Source organism: Balaenoptera physalus (assembly GCF_965194825.1).
Source record: "Balaenoptera physalus genome assembly, chromosome: 1".
NCBI classification, from domain to species: Eukaryota; Metazoa; Chordata; class Mammalia; order Artiodactyla; family Balaenopteridae; genus Balaenoptera; species Balaenoptera physalus.
Window position 1 is genome coordinate 156279732 of NC_138882.1, and position 20041 is coordinate 156299772.

At 36.0% G+C, this 20041-nt stretch overlaps 1 protein-coding gene across 7 annotated transcripts in view; it reads left to right on the forward strand.

Annotated features, from left to right (window-relative positions):
• The window catches only part of SPATA6 (spermatogenesis associated 6), a 152280-nt gene that overhangs the window by 73871 nt on the left and 58368 nt on the right, over positions 1-20041 (forward strand). For all 7 annotated transcript variants that reach the window (XM_082430060.1, XM_082430059.1, XM_082430057.1 and 4 more), the window contains one exon: positions 3514-3554. In XM_082430060.1, coding sequence (XP_082286186.1) covers positions 3514-3554 — 41 coding nt within the window. The remainder of the gene's footprint in view (positions 1-3513; positions 3555-20041) is intronic.

Consider the following 20041-nt stretch of genomic DNA (forward strand, 5'->3'; position numbering starts at 1 on the left):
GCTACAGAATAGCCGTGTACAGTGTAGAACCCAGGTCTTCTAACCCCAACTTCCTTTCTTTTCCACCACTCTCCTACCACTTTTCCTACTTTCATTTAGGTGTATTTTTTTAAATAAAATTTTCAAATTTTCTCTGTCTGGAATTTCCTCGATATATAATTCTAATTGTAATTTGTGCAGTCCTTTTGAAGAAACGCAGTATCTCTTACACCTCAAGAATATATGGAAGCTTTATTCAGTCATTTGTGCATTTTAAAGAGGAAATCAAGAGCAACATCCTGGCCTTTTTAAAATTTGCTTAGGATTTAGGAAAGATATTAGACTCTGTCTCCCCCTTGGAGGAAGCGTCTCTTATTCTCTTCATTTGAAGATTCTGTCGTGAGTTTCAATTCTACACAAGACTGTAATCTTTTATGAGCTTCCACTAGTCCCTTTGTTAGATGGTTATTATTTTTATGTCAAATAAATTGGAAATAACATCCCAAATCTTAATAGGTCATATCTTGAGTAGGTAGCAATAAATGGTAATATTTTCATCTTTTCTGAATAAAATGCATGTAGTCATCATGTATATACTTATCAGCAAAATATCTCATTTGTTTGTGTGCCTCCTTGTTTTACAGAGTGGCATTTTTAGGAACTCCTTTTTTAGTTTCTTTAATTCTCTATTATTTATAAAAGATTTTTAACAGCTTTATTGAGGTATAATTTATATATCATAAAATTCACTTGTTATAAGTTTACAATTAAATAATTTTTAATAAATTTGCACAGTTGTGAAATCACTAATATCTATTTTTAGAATAAAAAGGGAGAGAGAGCATGAGTGAATGAGTGAGCACACCAGAGCTCAAGTGCAAGATCTGACTGTCTCTTCTTATAAGGGCACTCTTTCCATTATGCGGCCCCACCCTCATGACCTCATCTAACCCTAATTACCACCTAAGGGTCTCATTTCCAAATACCATCACTTTGAGGGGTAGGGCCTCAACATATGAATTTTGGGAGGACACAAATATTCAGTTTGTAACACTGATTTCATGAGATTATTGGAGAATCAAATAATAACTAATATTATTGTTTTCTGCTAGCCACTATTCTAAATGCTTAATATTTCATTGATTAATTACTCATAGTAACCTCAAGAATTTTAGATGCTATTATTTATCCTCATTTTACAGATGAAGAAATCTGAGATTTAAGGAAGTAGAGTAAGTTGTTCAAGGTCGTGGACGTGCATGCGCGTGCACACACACACACACACACACACACACACACACGATCTAAATTAGCTCTTTATCTTCATACTTTTCTTAAGTGTAACCCATTCATTAAGACCCAGCTCAACTTTTTCCTCCTTTAGGAAGTTTTTCCTGATGGCCTTCAACTTTGAGAGATCGATCTCTGATATGACTTTTTAATAGCATTAATTGCCTATACCATTCTGATTTAGCCTGTTCTTTTATGCTGCTGTTATTCAACTTCCTATAACTTAACTAAAGTAAATTATAAGCACTTCACAACCATGGGTCGTGGCTTTTATCTCCTCTATCTCCTGCATTTAGAATATAGTTAAGTACCTAATTGTTGGTAAAGGTGATTAAATGTGAACATTAGGAAACCTCAGATCAAAGTAATAGCTTAATTTATAAAAGTGAAAGAAAATTATATAAATTTGTCTGAATTAGGATAAGTTTATAAATGGTTTGTGGAGAGCAGAAGACATTCCTGTGTTTTAATATATTGATATTTTGAATATTATATTAGCTACAAGAAAGAATATATATTATGTATAGAAATTATTACCTTAATTTTCAAAGTTAGCATGTTTGGAGAATTAGACTCAGTGTGTCCTTATCATTCTTTTATTTCTTCTGCTACTTGTGGCCATGTTGTACATTAGACTTTACAGAAGAGGAGTTAGGTTGGGAGTTACTTTTATTTTGAATTTTGAAAAGCAGTTGAAGTAAGTTGGATCTTACTGAATTAAATGGTGAAGTTGACCTTGTGTGAAAGACATTAACGATTCAGCTACCCTCTTACAATGGCTCAGGACACTTGGAGAAAAAACATCTTGTGCTATAAATGAAAGCTAATTGACTAAATATAGACTATCCTGGGTCTCTATCCATATAGCATTTTTTTTTTTCTGTACAAGGTGGTTTGGGAAGGTAAAATATAGAATGTTAGAATGTTTTTGACTGGAATGTATTAGTAAAGAAGTAGAATTGCAAATTATGGTTCTGATTTTCTTATCTATCAATATAACAGAGATTATAATACTTAAAACTTGACTCCTTCAAGTAATGAGTAAAACCCCAAATCTGCATCTACAATGTAGTGGTCTTTGTCTTAGGGAGAGATTTGGAATAGCTTTATAGTCCACTGTTGTAGATGCTATGCTAGGTACTTTTATAAATTGTATAATTTAATCATCACTATAACTCTCTGAGGTAAGGTAAGCATTGTCTTCATACTCTTAAAATGAGGAATGAAAAACAGATTAATTGTATAACTTGACCAAACTAACATGTATGATAAGTGGTGGAAGTTGAACCTGGCCTTGTTTGACTTAGATTTCAATAGTAATGATGTTGATAATGCTGTTAGTAATAATAGTTAACATTTATTGTATTGCCTTACATGTAATATCTAATGTAATCTTTAAAACAATATTACGAAAGAGGTACATTAGACCAGTGGTCCCCAGCCTTTTTGGCACCAGGGACTGGTTTCGTGGAAGACAGTTTTTCCACCGGGTGGGGGGGTGGGGAAGGGGGATGGTTCAGGTGGTAATGGGGAGCAATAGGGAGTGGCAGATGAAGCTTTGCTCACTCACCCGCTGCTCACCTCTCCTGCTGTGCGGCCTGGTTCCTAACAGGCCAAGGACTGGTACCAGTCTGTGGCCTGGGGCTTGGGGACACCTGCATTAGAAAATTGAGGAATCTGAGACTTAGAAAGATTAGATAATGTGCCCAGGGCCATATTGGATTTGCTGGAGCCTGAACTGTAATGCACATCTATTTGTCAGCAAGATCTGTACACTACAGGACAGTATGCTCCCGCCCTCTAAAGCTGGTCCTGTTTCCATTACACTCACTTAATTCAAGCATGGACTCCAAGATTAGGAACACATGGAGTTTGGCAGTATCTATCAAATCTATATATTCAAATTACATTTCATCATAAACTGGTTTGTCAACTAAAAATTATCCATTTCATGTAGACATATTGGTTTATCAACTAATAATTAATCTGGCCTGTATCAGTTATCTCCTACTCTAATGAAAATACTATTTGAAATCACTTAATTGCTGAAGAACTGATACAGATTTTAACTTGTTGCTTATCATCTTTGTAACATTACTGAAGGATTTTTAAGATATTTCTGAAAACTGCTGTATGAATTATAATCGTAGAAACAGAGTGATTGTAGGAGAAATCAAAGATGAAGACAAATTTCTTCTTTTTGATAGGAAATATTTATAGTTTCTTTTGTACATCCTTGTTTAGATCATTCTCATCTTGGCTGCTACCGACCCAAGGATTATAAGGTATGTAGTATAAATTGCAGAACAATAATTATCCTGGCTTTCAGATTAGAGCATTAGTAAATTTCTTATATGTATGGTCAGATATTATCATATTCATTTAGTCAAGAAATATACAAACAATAATTGTCATATTATGGAATGTCATTATTTTGTCTATGTTGTCAGGTGGTAGGATAGACTTTTCATTGAGTGTCTTGCTACAAATGTTTTGTGACTTTTGATTGTTCATTACTTGTTTGTGTATGTGTATATGTGCGTGTGTGTGTCTGTGAGAGAGAGACAGAGACAGAGAGAAATTGGTTGCTACTTTTAGTGATACCTCACACAGTAGTATTTCTAAATTTCAGTCATTCATAGAGCATCCTCATAATTTTTACAATACCTGCATGTAATTTATGCTGTCTTTTAAAAATTCACCTTGTTTTTATTTATTACACCAGTGTAAATGAAAAATCAGTATCATATACTTTAAATGGATGATAGCCTTAAAAATACAGCAAAAACAAAACAACGTTACTAAATTCTGGCTAGAAAACTATTGTTCTCCAAAGGCTCTGAGACATGTTCTCTTTTTCTTAAAATGAGATAAGCAATCATAGACAGGTATAGGAGACATACCAATAGCTAACTGAAGATTTCTGATTGAAAGAGAATTGAAAAGAAAATATATTTTTTCTTTTGGAATTCAGTATCTTTTAGTGTATGTCCATGTGCTATGTAAAATAATCTTGTGTATCATCTAAATTCATTTTGGGTACCATACTAAGTTATCTGCTATACCACTAGTAGTTCATGTTCTACATTTTGAGAAGTACTGCCCCAGAGTTTTTCTTTTCTGTCCCTAAGTGTAAGCTTCTTAATAAGAAGAGGCATCATAGTTGGGAAAACAAAACAAAACAAAAAACATAGCATTCCTTATAATACCTTTGTTTATTTACTTGGAAACAATTTATCCCATGCTTACTGGCACTGAACAGCATAGCTCTTTGCCATGCTTTGATTGTGATAAAAGAAATATGGAACAGTTAAGTAACAAGTCAAGGCACCGTGTGAATAAGGGGCCAGATCTACCAGAGTGTCAGAATTGTCGAGGCGGAACTTTATATAAGTTTATTCCAGGCCTACTAAATTAAAATTGTTGAGACTGTAGACTAGAAATTTTTATTTTAAACAAGTTTCCAGGTGATTCTTATGCAACTATTTTGCTGTCTACCCAAGGATTGGCATTTGAGAACTACTAGTATAGACGTGGATACAGCACTTGAATACAGCCGTTCCTTGTATAGCGTTTGTATAGGGTCATGCCCTTGCTTAAGGCTGTCCCTAGAGGAGTGTGGGCCTGGCATAATTCCCCTGGTGCAGACCTACCCTATTATGTGGAACTTATTCAAACACATACATGGGTACTGATCTGTGTAATATATATGTGCATGCATGCGCACGCACACACACGTGTCAAGAAGCATAATGTTTGTTGTCTTGCATGGGGCCCAGGGAAGCTACCTTAGTTGTAATACCTACGGGACAAGCCTATCTTCAAGTCATGTTTCACAAGTTTTATTTATTTTCTTCTTTATTTGCATCTTTATTTTTTTTAACTAATCTGTAAGTTCCAGAATGGCAAGGATCTTATTGATCTTGCTTATTGACAATTGCTAGATATTGTCTGATATACAGTGTGGATTCCTAAAATATGTGTGTTGTGTGAGTGGATTATGAAGAGAAAACAAGTAAACCAAATATACAAAAGTATAGAATGGAGAGAAAGGTATAAAGTTTTTAGGACACTAATCTTTATCCTAAGGTAACTATAATCCAATTCTACATTGACTGGTCCATTTAAAGGTAGGTGATATATTTAGAATCCTCTTTTCTAAATGAATTCTTTAAAAGAGCTTCACTTCTATTTATCTTTAATACCCACCCACCCTCACCTCTGTATTCTTCACTTTTAGAGTTAGAGTAGAAGTTGATCATTCATACTACCTTTGTAAGGCTGTGGGTGGTAAGTGAGCTCACAGGATTATTTCTGTATCGAAGAGGTAGATTTTCACAGAAATACATATGCAACATTGAACAGCGCTGTCTTTTGTATGAAAAAAATAAAGGGCTATTTTCTTATAGGCATATAATAACTGGTAGTGGAACACTATAGGATTTCTACAAGGAGAAGAGTTATGAAACTAGGAGTGCTTGCAAAAATTTTTTAGAAAAGTGGGACTTGGCCTGAGTTCTGTTGAGAAATATATTCTGCAGAGGCAAGGGAAGAGAGAGAAGAATATCTTAAAAGGAAAACAACATGAAAAAGCCTTGGAGTTTAGAATAAGTACATTGTCCTGGAGGCGGGGGGGGGAAACTACTGGTCTGGCTTGAGTGGAGGGCATATATTGAGAGATAATGGCTATTTAACATGTTTATTTTCTATTTTTCCTACTCCTTCATACCTATTATATCTGCCGCCTCCCTCTTTAAGATTTCTAGTTACTTGGTCGTTAGCTGTTCTTTTGGCCAAAGTCACCTCTCTTCACCCTGGATGCATTATAATCAGCTGTTCTATAAATACAAAGTTCCAGAAAAAGAGCACACCTCTCAACCTGCCTCCCTATATCTTTATTGTTCCCTGTTTCTTTGTCCTTTCATTGCTAGACATTCAAATGAATGACCCAACGCAGCCAAAAATTAATTAATTAATTTAAAAAAAAAAAAGCCTGGAAGTGAATTAAGTCACTTCTTATATTCCATTGACAAGAACTAGTCCCATCTAGAAGCAAGATGAGGAAAGTGGCTAGCAAATAGAGATCCTAGTTAGGCAGCTGTTTCCCGCTGAAGAGGGGCCATAGATTTTAGTAGACCACTGACCATATCTGTCATAGTCTGCCCGTCTGGCCACCAAATATCCCTTTCTTCCCTCACACACAACATACTCTTGTCCTCTTCCAGGAAAATCACTTGAAGTTCCATCATTCAAGTTCCACTTGAATCTAGCTTGAAGTTCAGGATCTTTGAGTGTTGGATGAGCCAGATCCAGATAGACTCCCTGTGATCCAGTGACCTGTGAACCAAGACAAGTTACTTCTCCCCTCCTTCACCTTCTCACCCTACCTGAACCTCATTTCTGGTATGTCTTGTTAGAGCAGGGATAGGATAACTGGAAAAAAAATGGTGCTCTTATTTGCAAAAGGGAGAAATAGAGAAGGAAGAGCAGTTACTAGTCTACAGCAATGATAAATGCTGCTGGGCAAGCTTTGTGACCCTAACAGGCAGGTGCCCCGCTGCCCTGATAGTAGAGGAATGTCCTTTCTTAGACCTTACTCTCCATGGGCCCTGACTCTACCCTGCAGCTAAGGTAGATAATAAATGTCCATTTATTATCCTACGTGGCAGTGAGCTATCCTCTCTGAAATGGGTTTGGAGGATTTGATCTCTTGGGACTGCATAGTTTTCTAGCCCACTTCCTGCTGTTAAAAGTTTTGGGGCCTGAGAGCTATTTTATAGACTTAGGCTCTTAAAGGCCAGGTTCTTGATTTCTTAGGCAATATAGACTTAGGCAAGTATCAACTTCTCATTTATTTGCTTCCAGTCAGTTTAATGTTTCAGTAAATACACACAAAGTTGTTTTTTTCCCTCTAAATATAATTCTAAAGTCTGATTTATTTCTTTAGTTCTTATGCCTTTTAATGGCTTACCTTGAGGCCCTTTGAAGTAGGCTGCTTATGGGAAGCAACCTCCTCAATCTGATTTTTGTCTTAGGATTTCGTTTCTCTGTTTAAAAAGTTTTAATGGCCCTTTGTTCAAAGCTCAAAGCCTTTTTCTGTCTTAACCTTCTACATTTTGTGTCCACACGCAGTTGACACTCACTTTTCCTGGCCCTGAGAGGCCCTCGATTACTAAAATCTTTCTATACTATTTCATTTCTGCTCTTAAATCAATCTCTCCTGAGCTTGTCATTCTTGAAATCCCTTGCTCAGTATAAGTAAAAGTCAACACACACTACATCTCTTGCCCTTTGCAGCTATTTTCCTAGAGGTAATAAGCTTGAAAGTTATGTGGTCTATCTTCCAAGCTGTTGCAGGCCACAGTTTTATTTTGCTACTGCATTATTGGATCTTAAATTTTCAATCCTCAAGTATCCATTCCCTTGCTTCCTGCTCCTGACTTACAGGCCAATGCATATTTAGGTCTATGTTAAGACCAGTACAGTAAGATACTGATTTCTGAATTGTTTGGGGTAATGCTATTTGCTATAGAAATAAACCTACAAACTTCAGAAGGTTAATATAATAGAAATTTAGTTTTTATTCACATAATAGTTAATTTAGGGTGCCTCTAATCTGCATACTATTTTTCCGTGCAGTGACCCCATTCTGTGCCTTTGCCTTACTCTAGAGCTTTGCTGTCCTCTTCACATGGTGGAAAATGAAGGAGAACCTGAAGAGGCATATCTCTTTCTTAAAAACCTTGGCCTGGATTTGACACATAACATTTTTACCTACACTCTGTTTGCCAAGAACTAATCAGATGGCCACACCTAGATGCAAGGATTGCTTCTCAGCAGTAATTCTGCTCTGGAGGAGGGAAAGATGAATTGTGATGGAAAGCTAGTCATTTCTTCTGTCACATCTAGAATGCCTTGTCCCTCTCCACTCCCAACTTCTCTCTTACCGTTAGGAAAGATGATATGACTGAAACTCTATTATGCTAGAAATAAAAAATTAGCAAAACTAGAAACTATCTCTGCCTGAATTCATGGATATTTCATGATGATGAGGGAGATAGGTAATAATAAAATCACAAAAATCAATATATACTTGGAACTGTGATAAATATCATGGGGGACATGCATGCTAGCTTGGACTAGTTATATATTAGGAGGATTTGATCTGGTGAAGGAGAATGGAGAAAGGATCTTGAGGACTGGTGATTGCTCTTGAGCTCTGAAAGTGAATAAGAATTTACTGTGTGAAAAGGAGGGAAGGACATGTGCAAGGGAAAAGGGGAAGTAGCATTTATAAAGGTTCAGTGGCTAGGCAACTAAAAGACCAGTGTTGCTAGGAGTGAAAGACATGGGTAGGTGCATGATATAAATTGAGGCTGGAGTAGTAGATAGGGATCACATCTTTTTCGCCATGTTAGGAATTTTGATAGTTATCCTAGGTACAATGGGAAGCAAATGGAATTATTTTAAACAACAAGATGATACAGTTGGATTTGTACTTTGCAAATATTACTCTTGATTGTAGTATGGACTAGGAAAAGAATGGATAGTAATATACAAGTTAGTAGGCTATTGAATAGTCAATGTGAGAAATGATGATGGTTTGGATTGGGGTGATAGTAATGGAGGTCGATTGCAGTGGAGATATTACACAGACATTTAGGATTAATGTTGACAGAAAAGTAGACTTGACAAATGGAAAAGATATACTATGTTCTCCTAGAGAAAGAGTGTCAATATCATAGAGATATTCTTCTATGTAGGGTAATTCAAAAATTAACAAAATCTCAATAAAAATATCTCCAGGCATTTTTTTTTTTTAATTTCAGGAACTAGGCAAAAATAGGCAGGAAAACTTTGAAAGCAGAGAGCATTGGAAGGGGCTTAGCCATGCAATGTTAAGAATGACTCTTATATTTCTAATTTTCACAACTCAGTGTTTGATGACACCATTTATTGGGATAGGAAACGTGCAAAGGCTAGTTTAAAGTTCACAGAACTCTAAATTCTGCTGCAAATTCCTGGTTATCTTGTTTAGATGCTGGAGAGTGTCTGACTATTCAGCTCAGAAACAGACCAGAGCTTAAAAATCAACCGTATGGCACTTGATGTATTCTGAAGGGGATTTAATTTTAAGAAGTCATTGAGCTTTTGTTTCTGGCAGGTCAGATGGGAATGAAAGCAGACAGAAAGAAGGATAGAGATCTGAGGTAATGGAGGAGCATAGGACAGGAAATAAGAAATAGTGGGATAAAAGCCATTTCTCTCAATGGGATGTGAGGGTATCTAAACAAGACATAGTTTTACATTTTCACATTTTTAAAAATTTACCTTGGCCAGCAAATCTTTTATGGAAGCAATTCGTGGACTCAAAAATATTTTGGAAGTTTTGTTAGGCCAGTTAAGAAGTGCAGACCATTGGATGTGTAGGATTTTGCTCCCTTTTATTCTAATGCATCTTTCACATGAACAGTTTTGTTCATATAAAAAACCGTCCAAAGTGGCCACTGTAATTCTAAAATATGCTTAGTGAAATTATGCTATTTGGAACAATAAGTGTAAAATTTTAAATTATAGTATAAATATATGTAAGATGATGGAAAATTTGAATCTAACTTGGAGGGGGCATGGGCCTAACCTGAAACACAGGTATAAGAGTCTGGCAGTGTCGGTCAGTATGTTGCTTGTACACCTTATGTCTTGGGCCCCAACTTAGTGGTTGGTTTCTTAAATTGGAGACCTGATAAATCTGTAATTCTAGGAAGATGGAAGGTTTGGTAGTGATTTCTCTCAGAGGCGTTTTCTCCCATGGCAAAAAAAAAAAAAAAGACGAAACTGAGGAAAGTTTTTATGATATTCTGACAAGTGGCCCAGGGCAAAGTTTCTACTAAGGATTTTAAAATGGTATAATGAGAACATCTGAACCTGTCAATCCTTAGGTCTGGCTCCAGGATAGCTTTAGTAGCTAATGCCTGTTACTTCTCTATGAACTTCCTCTTACAGACTCAGAGCAAAAAGTGGCAAAGAGAGAGAGACATATTAGTATTGTTAGTAATAAGATAGATTTCCGCCTGGGTTACAAGTTTTCAAATTTGACCAAATAATGACAAGGGCTCTGCATTCCTACAAGACAAAGTAACTCAGCATTTGGGAGCCTTAACAAAAGGAGAGCAGAGTCCAGCTTCAACAGGAAGATTCACTTACAGCACCATTGTAGTTAGAGAGACCCCCAGGAGGGAGGCCCAAGTGTCTCAGAGGAAAAAGCTATTTCTATTTAAGTTGAGCGTCTTAGATGTGGCAGCCAGGAGGGTCTGTTTGGATCTTATTGGACTTCCAGGGTTGTCAACTGCCAACTCACCAAAGGACCACCATGATAACTGAATGATCTGTTGATACCAAGCAAAGCAGGGCTTATGATTATGCAGTAAGGTAGAGCACCACCTTTACAGTCTTTGTAGTATCTCTGAAAGGTTAACGGTAGATATTTATAGAGTTTTGGGGTCTGGGCTTCAGTAGTTTAAGGTAGGGCTTTTAATGAGGGAATCTAATTAGCAGAGTTTGTGATATAAAAGTCTAGGATTAATGGACACAGAGGTTAGAGTCTTAAAGCAAGTCTTGGTAAATAAACAGGTATTTGATAGGGAAGGGATTTGTCCTATTGAGTGATTTGTCCTGAGAAGGGGACTGTTTGCCCAGATTAAGAATTTGTTGTTTTGAGAAGGGAGCTGATTGATGACTGAGCAGACTGCTGTTCAGGCAAATGATTTATGGGAAGGTCCTGAAGCAAATAATGAAGCTATTTACTGGTTTATAGCATTATTTTCCTGGCAAGAATTTCCCGGAACTCATGATAAAGTCATGCTGAGGTGGGTGGGCCTCAGTTTTTTTGTTCTGTTAGCTAAGCCATGTGAATGTAGGTGGTCTCAGTTCTTACATGTCTTACTAAGGTTACATACACTTTTCCACTAATGTGTTAACACATTGGTAGATTTATTCCGAGAAACCTTATAGTTTTGGTTTCCATTGTAAGTGGTCTGTTATGTAAAATTACATTTTTATGTGTTTTACTGATGTATGGGTCTGCAATACATTGTTGTATAACATTCTTGTCTTAGATATTCTTGAATTTTTTTAATAGAGGAAACCATATCCTCAACAAACAATGAATTTTATTTCTGCCTTTCAAATTATTTATTTGTCTTGACTTACTAGGATTTTCAATACATTCTTAAATAAAAGTGGTGATCAGGATGTGGCAGAGACATTTATTGCTTATTGGCTACTCATGTCCTCTCCCATATTTTCAAGCCCTCTTGCAGGTGTATGGGGCCTAGTTCCAGCCAATGGACTCTACATGTAAATTCTGTGGATCCCTTCCAGGGTGCAGCATAGAAGAATTGATATGAACTCTCTCTTGTTATAGTGATAATGAGGTCTCATGTTCTAGATGGTACAGCTATAAGTTGTTCAGCCTGTCTCATCAGCCTGGGTCCTTGGGCAATTTTGTGAAGTGTGATTCTCTTGCTAACCTATATTACCATAAAGCACAGGGAAAAATGAACCTTTATTATGTTAAGCCACTAAGTTTCAAACTTAATTTGCTCTTGCAATGCAGCCTGATATGCTGCAGCATGAACTAATACTGTGTTGTCTTGATCCTGTCTTTGATAAGATCATGTCGAAGCTTTCACACCTATGAATGTTATTTGCAGTAGATTTTTGTTAGATATCCTTTAGCAAGTTAAGGAAGTTCCCTTTGAAATTCCTTGTTTGCAAAGTATGTATATTTTTTAATTATGAGTGGATGTTGGATGTTATTGAATAATTTTTTCAGCATCTATTGAGTTGATAATGATTTTTCTATAGTGAATTAATAGATTTTCTATTGATAACCCATTCTTGTATTCTTTGAATGTACAAATGTGTCATGTAATCATGTTGTATTCTTTTTTTGAACATCACTAAATTTAATTTGTTAATATTTTATTTAAGATATTTTCTCACATATGCTCACTAGTAAGAGTGGTCTCTAATTACCTTTCTTCTACTTTTCTTGAGTGGTTTGGTAGCAATGTTATGATCACATCATAAAATTAATTGGGGGATATTTTATTTCTTCCTTGGGAACAGTTTGTCAGTTTGTTCCTTGGCTCTTTTCATTGGGTTGTTAGTAAATCAGATTGTTAGCGCATCTTCTGTGGAACTTCCCTCATAGGCATCCTGTGAGGCCTGGGCTGTGGGAATTTTCCACTTTTTTCTGCCATGGATCTCTCATAGTTCACTGGCCTGGGACCCCTACGACTTAATAGCTGTTTGACTTTGCTTCAGTTTCCTCTCTTGTAAAGTGTAGGTAATAAAAATACCACATAGGGTCGTTGTGAGGATTAAACAAGTTATTTATATAAGTGCATTGAAGAGTGTTCTAAGAAGGGAGGAATTTCCCCCTACCCCCTAAAGATGGACATACTTAGGAATTACTTATCATTTTCATTGCATTATTTTGGAATTTCTTCTAAATTTTTCTTCAGTGTAAAGAAAGTACATTTTCCTTAAACCAAACCAGATAGTTGAGCATGTGTATTTTTAAATTGGATAAGGTAGGAATGGATCATTCCCTTCAGTAGGATTCAAAAGGAATGTTTTCAGCAAAATTGAGAAACTGGTCTCAGTTGCCAATATCTGCTTCTCTCCCTTTTGAATCAGAACTGTGCTTTGTTCTTACTATCCTGAAAATAGTACCTCAACTGCACTTCTTTCCTATAGTCTTCATTCTCAACTACTTCCCAGCAAATTCCATATAATTATTTTTATTTATTTCTTAAGTTTTATGTCCCATGACAAAGGAGAAATTTTAAAGCATGGTGTGTAGTACCAGGCACTAAATGGGCTTTCAACAAATATTTGTTGGATAAGTGAATTTCCTGGTTCCTATTTATACTTAGTAGTTCTCTCTTCCATTAATTTGACCTTGAAGTTCTTATAAATATAAAATTTTCATGGGCAAAAATATTATTTAACTTATGAACTTATTGTGTAAACAACTTTTCAGGAACCTTATTTCATAAGTATGGTATAACCAAACCATTATGTATCACATATTTGAAAAGTATGTCATTTAATTACATTACATTTATATAATTATGAGTTTGGTGTATGAAATTTTCTTTTCTACCTGTAACAATTTCAGATTGGTTTAAAAATATTAGATTTTATCTTGATACATTGCAACATTTGCAATATTGGAATTATTACATTTCTGAGATCTTAGAAATGGCATTTAAAGAGCTATCTCCATAAATGTAAAACAAAAAAAAAACTGTTTATGCTGAAATATGAAGGTTGCTGTCAACAGAGGAAATAAATACTGTTGTCTTTCATAACTCGAGCCCTCTGCTTTGTGTTTGTACTAATTTTGTCTCCTTTATTTTCTGTAGCAAACCTGTAAGATAATTTCCCCAGCTTATAGAGAAGGAAATGAAAACTTAGAGTGCATGACTTGCTCAGGGTCACATAACAAGCAGGGATTTGAACCCTGTTCTTTGAACACTCTAAGGCAGGGTTCTTGAAGAGTCATCCAAGAAATGTAACTCTTCTGTTATGAGCCAAAGAGATAACATTCCATTTGGTTTTTGGAAGTGAATAAGCAACCTATGGAAAACTCACAAGAGCTACGAAAACGTTTCTTAAGCTGAGTTTTAAGGTTGAAGATTTGAAGTGGATTCTTATCAAAGATTTACCCCCTTATTATACCTTCCATTCCCCATTTAGATAAATAATTTTCCAAAACAAATATTTATTCTAATTCCATGGAAGGAATACATCCCAGCTGTGTCCCTACTGCACAATTACTTATTGTATACCTATTTAGTTCTAATTTCCTTCCTCATTGTTTTATCATTACTTGTTTTTTCATGTCTCTCATTCTGGATTGTAATATCTTTGAAGTCTCCTGTTATATTTACCTGTGACTACTGTCTCCTACCTTGTTCAGTACTTGATACATAGAAGATGCTCAATAAATGTCGGATAGTATTGAGTTGCAGTGTTCAAGGTTCTCTACAGTGGGCCCCTCTCCACCTCTGTGATATTCTCTCTGATTACTTTCCTACAGAACTAGCCAAGTGACTGTACTCATTGTTTATCTTTCCTTGTGCCTTTTCCTCTACTTGGAATGCCCTATCTCCCCCTTTTCTCTGCTTACGGCCTTGATTCCAATTCACCTCCTCCATGAGACCTCCACCATTTAGACCATTAGAAGTCTATAAATGTCCTTCTACAGATATTGTCGTTAGGATGTATTTGCCACCTAGCATATCTCACTGTCAGTTTTCTTTGTGTTAATACCCTGTCTCATCTGGTTTGTGAGTTCAAATCCCTGTACCTCTCTAGATCTGTGTGTTAGCTAACATGTTGTTCAAGAGATTCTCAGTGAATATTCTGATAAAGAGAAAAAAAGTCAGTTGTAGTCACCTAGAAGAGGCTTTATTTAAAGCGTTGCTGACTAGTTTGTGGAGAAATTTTAGTAAACAAAAAATGAAATGGTCTGCCAGCCAGCATGACTCAAATGGCATTGAAATTAATGAAGAGAAAATAATCTCTCTACTATAAGCCAAGTGGTTCATATTTGGATATAATTCTAGAAATAGCATTATAGCACTTTCTATCAGTCTCTTAATATATATACTTGTATTTGTTGGTCATGGACCTCTTTGATCTTGTTTTTGACATTCACTGTGTTTTTACTTTGTCTCTGTGAACAGCTAACAATAGAGCACTTTTCAGTTTTTTATTTTATTCAATCTGGATCACATATTTCTTGGTCAGTTATTTGGGACTGTGACTGAGTCATTTGAATTACATGCTGTTTGGTTCTGGGATGAAAGCTTGATTCTCTCAGCTGTCTGCTGGCTCACCATATGTTGCTGTAATTCTGGAAAACAGTGAAAATTGTGGTAGTGTTGAAGTAAGAAGCCGTGTTGGAGTGGTATCTTAATAATAAAGGACTTATATTTGTTGTATAACTAATTCACACACCTAGGCATTCTGCAAGATACTTTAAATAAATGACTGAAGATCTATAAAGTAACTGTTATTAACCCTGTTTTACATACAAGGGAAATGAGTCTGAGAAAGATTAAAGGTCAAATTGACCTTCTTAAAAGGTCAAATATTTCCTTGATAGTAACTGCTAGGACATAAGCTCATAAAGGCAGGGACTTCGTTGTGTTCACTGTTGTAATCCCAACATTTAACATGGTGACTGGAAGTTAAATATTCATTAAATAAATTCAGTTCCTCTCTCTCATTCTCTCTCTCTCTCTTTTTTTTTTTTTGTGGTGTTTTTGTTCTTTTAATTAATGTTGCTAGTTCATAATAGCCCCCGTGATGTATCTCATTAGTTCAGGAAAGTTTTTCTTCTATTTTGTCTTTCAATAATTTTTCTACTCTGAGAATTTTTAACTCTTTCACTATATTTTGGGAAAGTTCAAAACTATGCACGTTACGTTGTCAATTTGATAAAGCCAGTGCCAATTTTACTTTTTCCTATGTCTAATTCCATTTAAATGATATTATAGAGTTATTAATTTATTCAATTCTTTCATTTGATCTGACAAGTCCCCTAAATTTTCAATCAGTCATCTCAGTTTTCTTTTTTTTTTTCATTGATAGAATTGACATTTCAAGACAGCAGAATTCTAAAATGTATGTTGCCCATAAATAGCTTGCTCTGGAGTGAATAAAGAGGTGGACCATACTTGGTGTTGTGGAAATATGAATTATAGATTTTTAGCTTAGGTCTAAGATAATGATGAAATCTGGAATAGCAGAGGTAAGAGCATGGTGGAGATAAAAATTTTAAATTTACTGAGTTTTGGTTACATGTGGAAAATCCAAATAGAGCTGCCTAACAGAGAAATGGGTATTCAGATCTGGATTTCCAGAGATAAGTCTTGGAAAGCTAAGTCTTGTCCAGAGATAAGTGTTTCAGAGATTACTATACACTTGATAATAGAAGCAAAGGAAATCAACCAAAGAGAAGGTACATGAGACAGGGGCAGAAAGTGTGACATTGGAGAACAGCCACTGATTTCAGTGATGAGATGAAGGATGAAGAATGTCCACTGGACCATGAAAAGAGGTGACTAAGGAAACAGAGGAGGAGAAATTCAGGAGAGAAGACTAAAAGAGGACTGACCAGTGACAAACGCTGCAGAGGCCAAGTAGTATGAGAACTGGGAGGAAAGGACAGGATTTATAAAATAAGTTGTGGAAGAGTAGGTTTTGATGAAACATTATAAGTACAGGAAAGGTAGAAAAATAGCAGCAATATGTTTAGTCTGCACCTTCAATGAGTTTTTTTTAATGTACAAAAGAAGAAAGATAAAAATGGGAGAGATCAGGCATGAATTGCATTAAAAGTTGGGAGCCAGTTGAAGTGAAGAAGCTGGAAATACAGATAGCATGCTAATAATTAATGGAGGGAAGTTCAAAGGATGTGAAAAAGAATGGGGATGAAGCACAGATGGAGGTAGGTGTTATTCTTGGATCGAAGAAACTTCTGAGATTAGATAGAAGGGAGCATACATGTGTGGACTCAGTAGATTCACAAGAGAGCAGAGGCAGCATGTTAGAAACATCTGTGTGACAGTGTGTCAGAGGATTTAAAGAACATTATGGGAAGGATGTATTAATTCCAATGAGGATGCTGGCATTAGAGAATGTCAGAGTAATTTGAGTGTCCATATCATACTGACAATAATAAATTCATAATAAAACTAACCAATCTATATGGTTAATTTAATTTTTTTTTCTAGAAGCATTTAGTGTCTTGGGTACATTGGCATAGTATTTGCAGGGAATATATGCCAGAGAAGAGATAAGAAAGCTGGGTCAATACAAAAGAGGGTTTGAAGTCTACCCTAACCAGGATCTAGGATGGTTAGGTTTACCAGATAACTGCCATATCTCTGGGGCCTCTAGTGAAAATGCAACCATGTGTCACCATGTTTTGAGTTACGTCAACACTATCATCCAGACACCATTGGGTCAGGAATAGGAACCCAAAGGCAACCAACAAAGGATGGGGCTATGAGATGTGCCTGGTATGAAAAGTCTGCCCAAGGGTGATGTTTTTGTGTGTTACAACACAACTAATCCACTTTCTCTGTGATATGTACATGATGTAGTAAGGATGTGCATTATAAAACAATACCTGAACTATGGGATAAAACCATAAGACAAAAATGTAACAAAAAGAACATTGGTGGATTGGAAGCATAAAGAAAATAAATGTAAGAAAAAGGGCAAGTTAAAATTTTTAAATTTTACTTGGCATAGCTTAATTCTAATTTTTTTTTAAAATGGCAGTTCTTTTTTTTGTTTTTAGAGCAGTTTTATATTTACATAAAAAACACAAAGATAGTACAGAGAGTTCTCATATACTCCATACCCAGTTTCTCATATTATTATCATCTTATTTAGTATGGTACATTTGTTATAATTAATGGATCAATATAGATATATTATTATTAACTAAAGTCCTTAATTTACTCAGATTTCCTTGGTATTTACCTAATGTCTTTTTTTTTTTTTTTAACATCTTTATTGGAGTATAATTGCTTTACAATGGTGTGTTAGTTTCTGCTTTATAACAAAGTGAATCAGTTATACAGTTATATCAGTTATACTGCGCCACCAGGGAAGCCCCCACCAAAGCTACTCTTATTAATATTATTTATGACCCCCCTGCTGCTAAAATCCAGAAGTTCATTCCTAGCCTTTTCTGCCTTGACCTTTCAGCAGTACTTGACCGAGCTAGTTACTCCTCTTCCTTGAAATACATTATTTAATTGACTTCCAGAATAACACATTCTCCTTTTTCTTCCACTTCTTCCCTGGCCCTTCCTCAGTTTGTTTCCTTCTCATCTTCCCAGCCTCTAAACAATGGAGTCTTCCCAGGGCTCAGTTTTCAGGTGTTTCCTATTTATGCTCACTTCCTTGGTTATATCACCTAGTGCCATACTTTTAAATGCCATTTAGACTCTGGAAATTACCAGCTTGTACGTTTTTCCTGGACTCTTCTCCTGAACCTCTGCTCTAATAGTTTGGATGATTAATAGATGTGTGAAGCTCAACGTGTCCAAAACCAGACTCCTAATATCTTACTCTTCCACCTGTCCAGTTGGAAGAGTATAGCTAATTCATACAAACTCAGCTCTTCCAGTTGATTTCACCAGAAAACTTTGATGTTATCATTGATAGTCAGTCTGTGCAAATCCTGTTGGCTGTATCTTCCAGATGACTTCTTAATCTGATCGCTTTTTGCCTCCACTGCTATCACTCAGAATCAAGCCAGCATTCTTTCCATACTTTGTTGTAATAGTTTCTTAGCTGATTTCCTTGCCTCTGCCCTTGGACCCACTATAGACTCTTCTCGATACAGTAGCCGAGGAGATCTTATTTACAAAAAAAAAAAAAAAAAAGAGCTTATTTTTCTTCTGTTTAGAATGGAAGGCTAAATCCTTAAAATTTACCTTTTTTACTTTATTTCCTACTATTCTGTCTAACCCTGTTGGCTTCCTTGCTATTTCTAACTATCAGGCATGCACCCTACCCCATCCACAGGATCTTGTGTTTATTTTTCTCTCTTTCTGGAATGTTCTTCTCACAAATGTCGCCCTGGCTTATGGCTTCACTAGGGTCTTCAGGCCTTTACTCCCTAGATCTTTACTAGGACAGTCTTCTCTGTGAGGTCCCCATTGACTACTCTATTTAAAATTACAGCTCCTGCCCTACATACCCCTGCCACTCCACCCAGCAGCACTTCTTATCTACTTTATTTTCTTCCCATGGTATTTACCATCCTTCGATATACTGTATATTTTACCTATTTATTTTGGTTGGGCAGGTGTGTGTGTGAGTGTGTGTGTGTGTGTGTGTGTGTGTGTTTTAACACCTTTATTGGAGTATAATTGCTTTACAATGGTGTGTTAGTTTCTGCTGTATAACAAAGTGAATCAGCTATACATATACATACATCCCCATATCCCCTCCCTCTTGCGTCTCCCTCCCACCCTCCCTATCCCACCCCTCTAGGTGGTCACAGAGCACCGAGCTGATCTCCCTGTGCTATGCGGCTGCTTCCCACTAGCTATCTATTTGACATTTGGTAGTATGTATAAGTCCATGCCACTCTCACTTCGTCCCAGCTTACCCTTCCCCCTCCCCATGTCCTCAAGTCCATTCTCTACTTCTCCGTCTTTATTCCTGTCCTGCCCCTAGGTTCTTCAGAACCATTTTTATTTTATTTTACTTTTTTTAGATTCCATACATATGTGTTAGCATACGGTATTTGTTTTTCTCTTTCTGACTTACTTTACTCTGTATGACAGACTCCAGGTGTGTGTTTTTAAATCTCTCTCTCCTTACTAGAATGTAAATTTTACTAGAATATAAGTTCTACAAGGGTAGGAATTTATTCATTTATCTACCCTGATTTATTATGAAGCAATGAATGAGTATGAGGACTAGAATTCTGTTTTGTTTAGCCTCATAGATAAACTAGACTATCGTTAGTTCATGTGTATTTGTCCTTTGTTTTATATATACATCCCTACCTTTACCCTATTCCTACTCAAAAGCCATTGGAATTGATAAAGTTCTGTAGATTTTGGACATGTAGAATGAATAATCAGATGTAGTTAATGTCTAGTCATATAGTGGTAGTAATGATTGCTACATTCTGAAATTTACCTTCAAATATAGCTGTGGC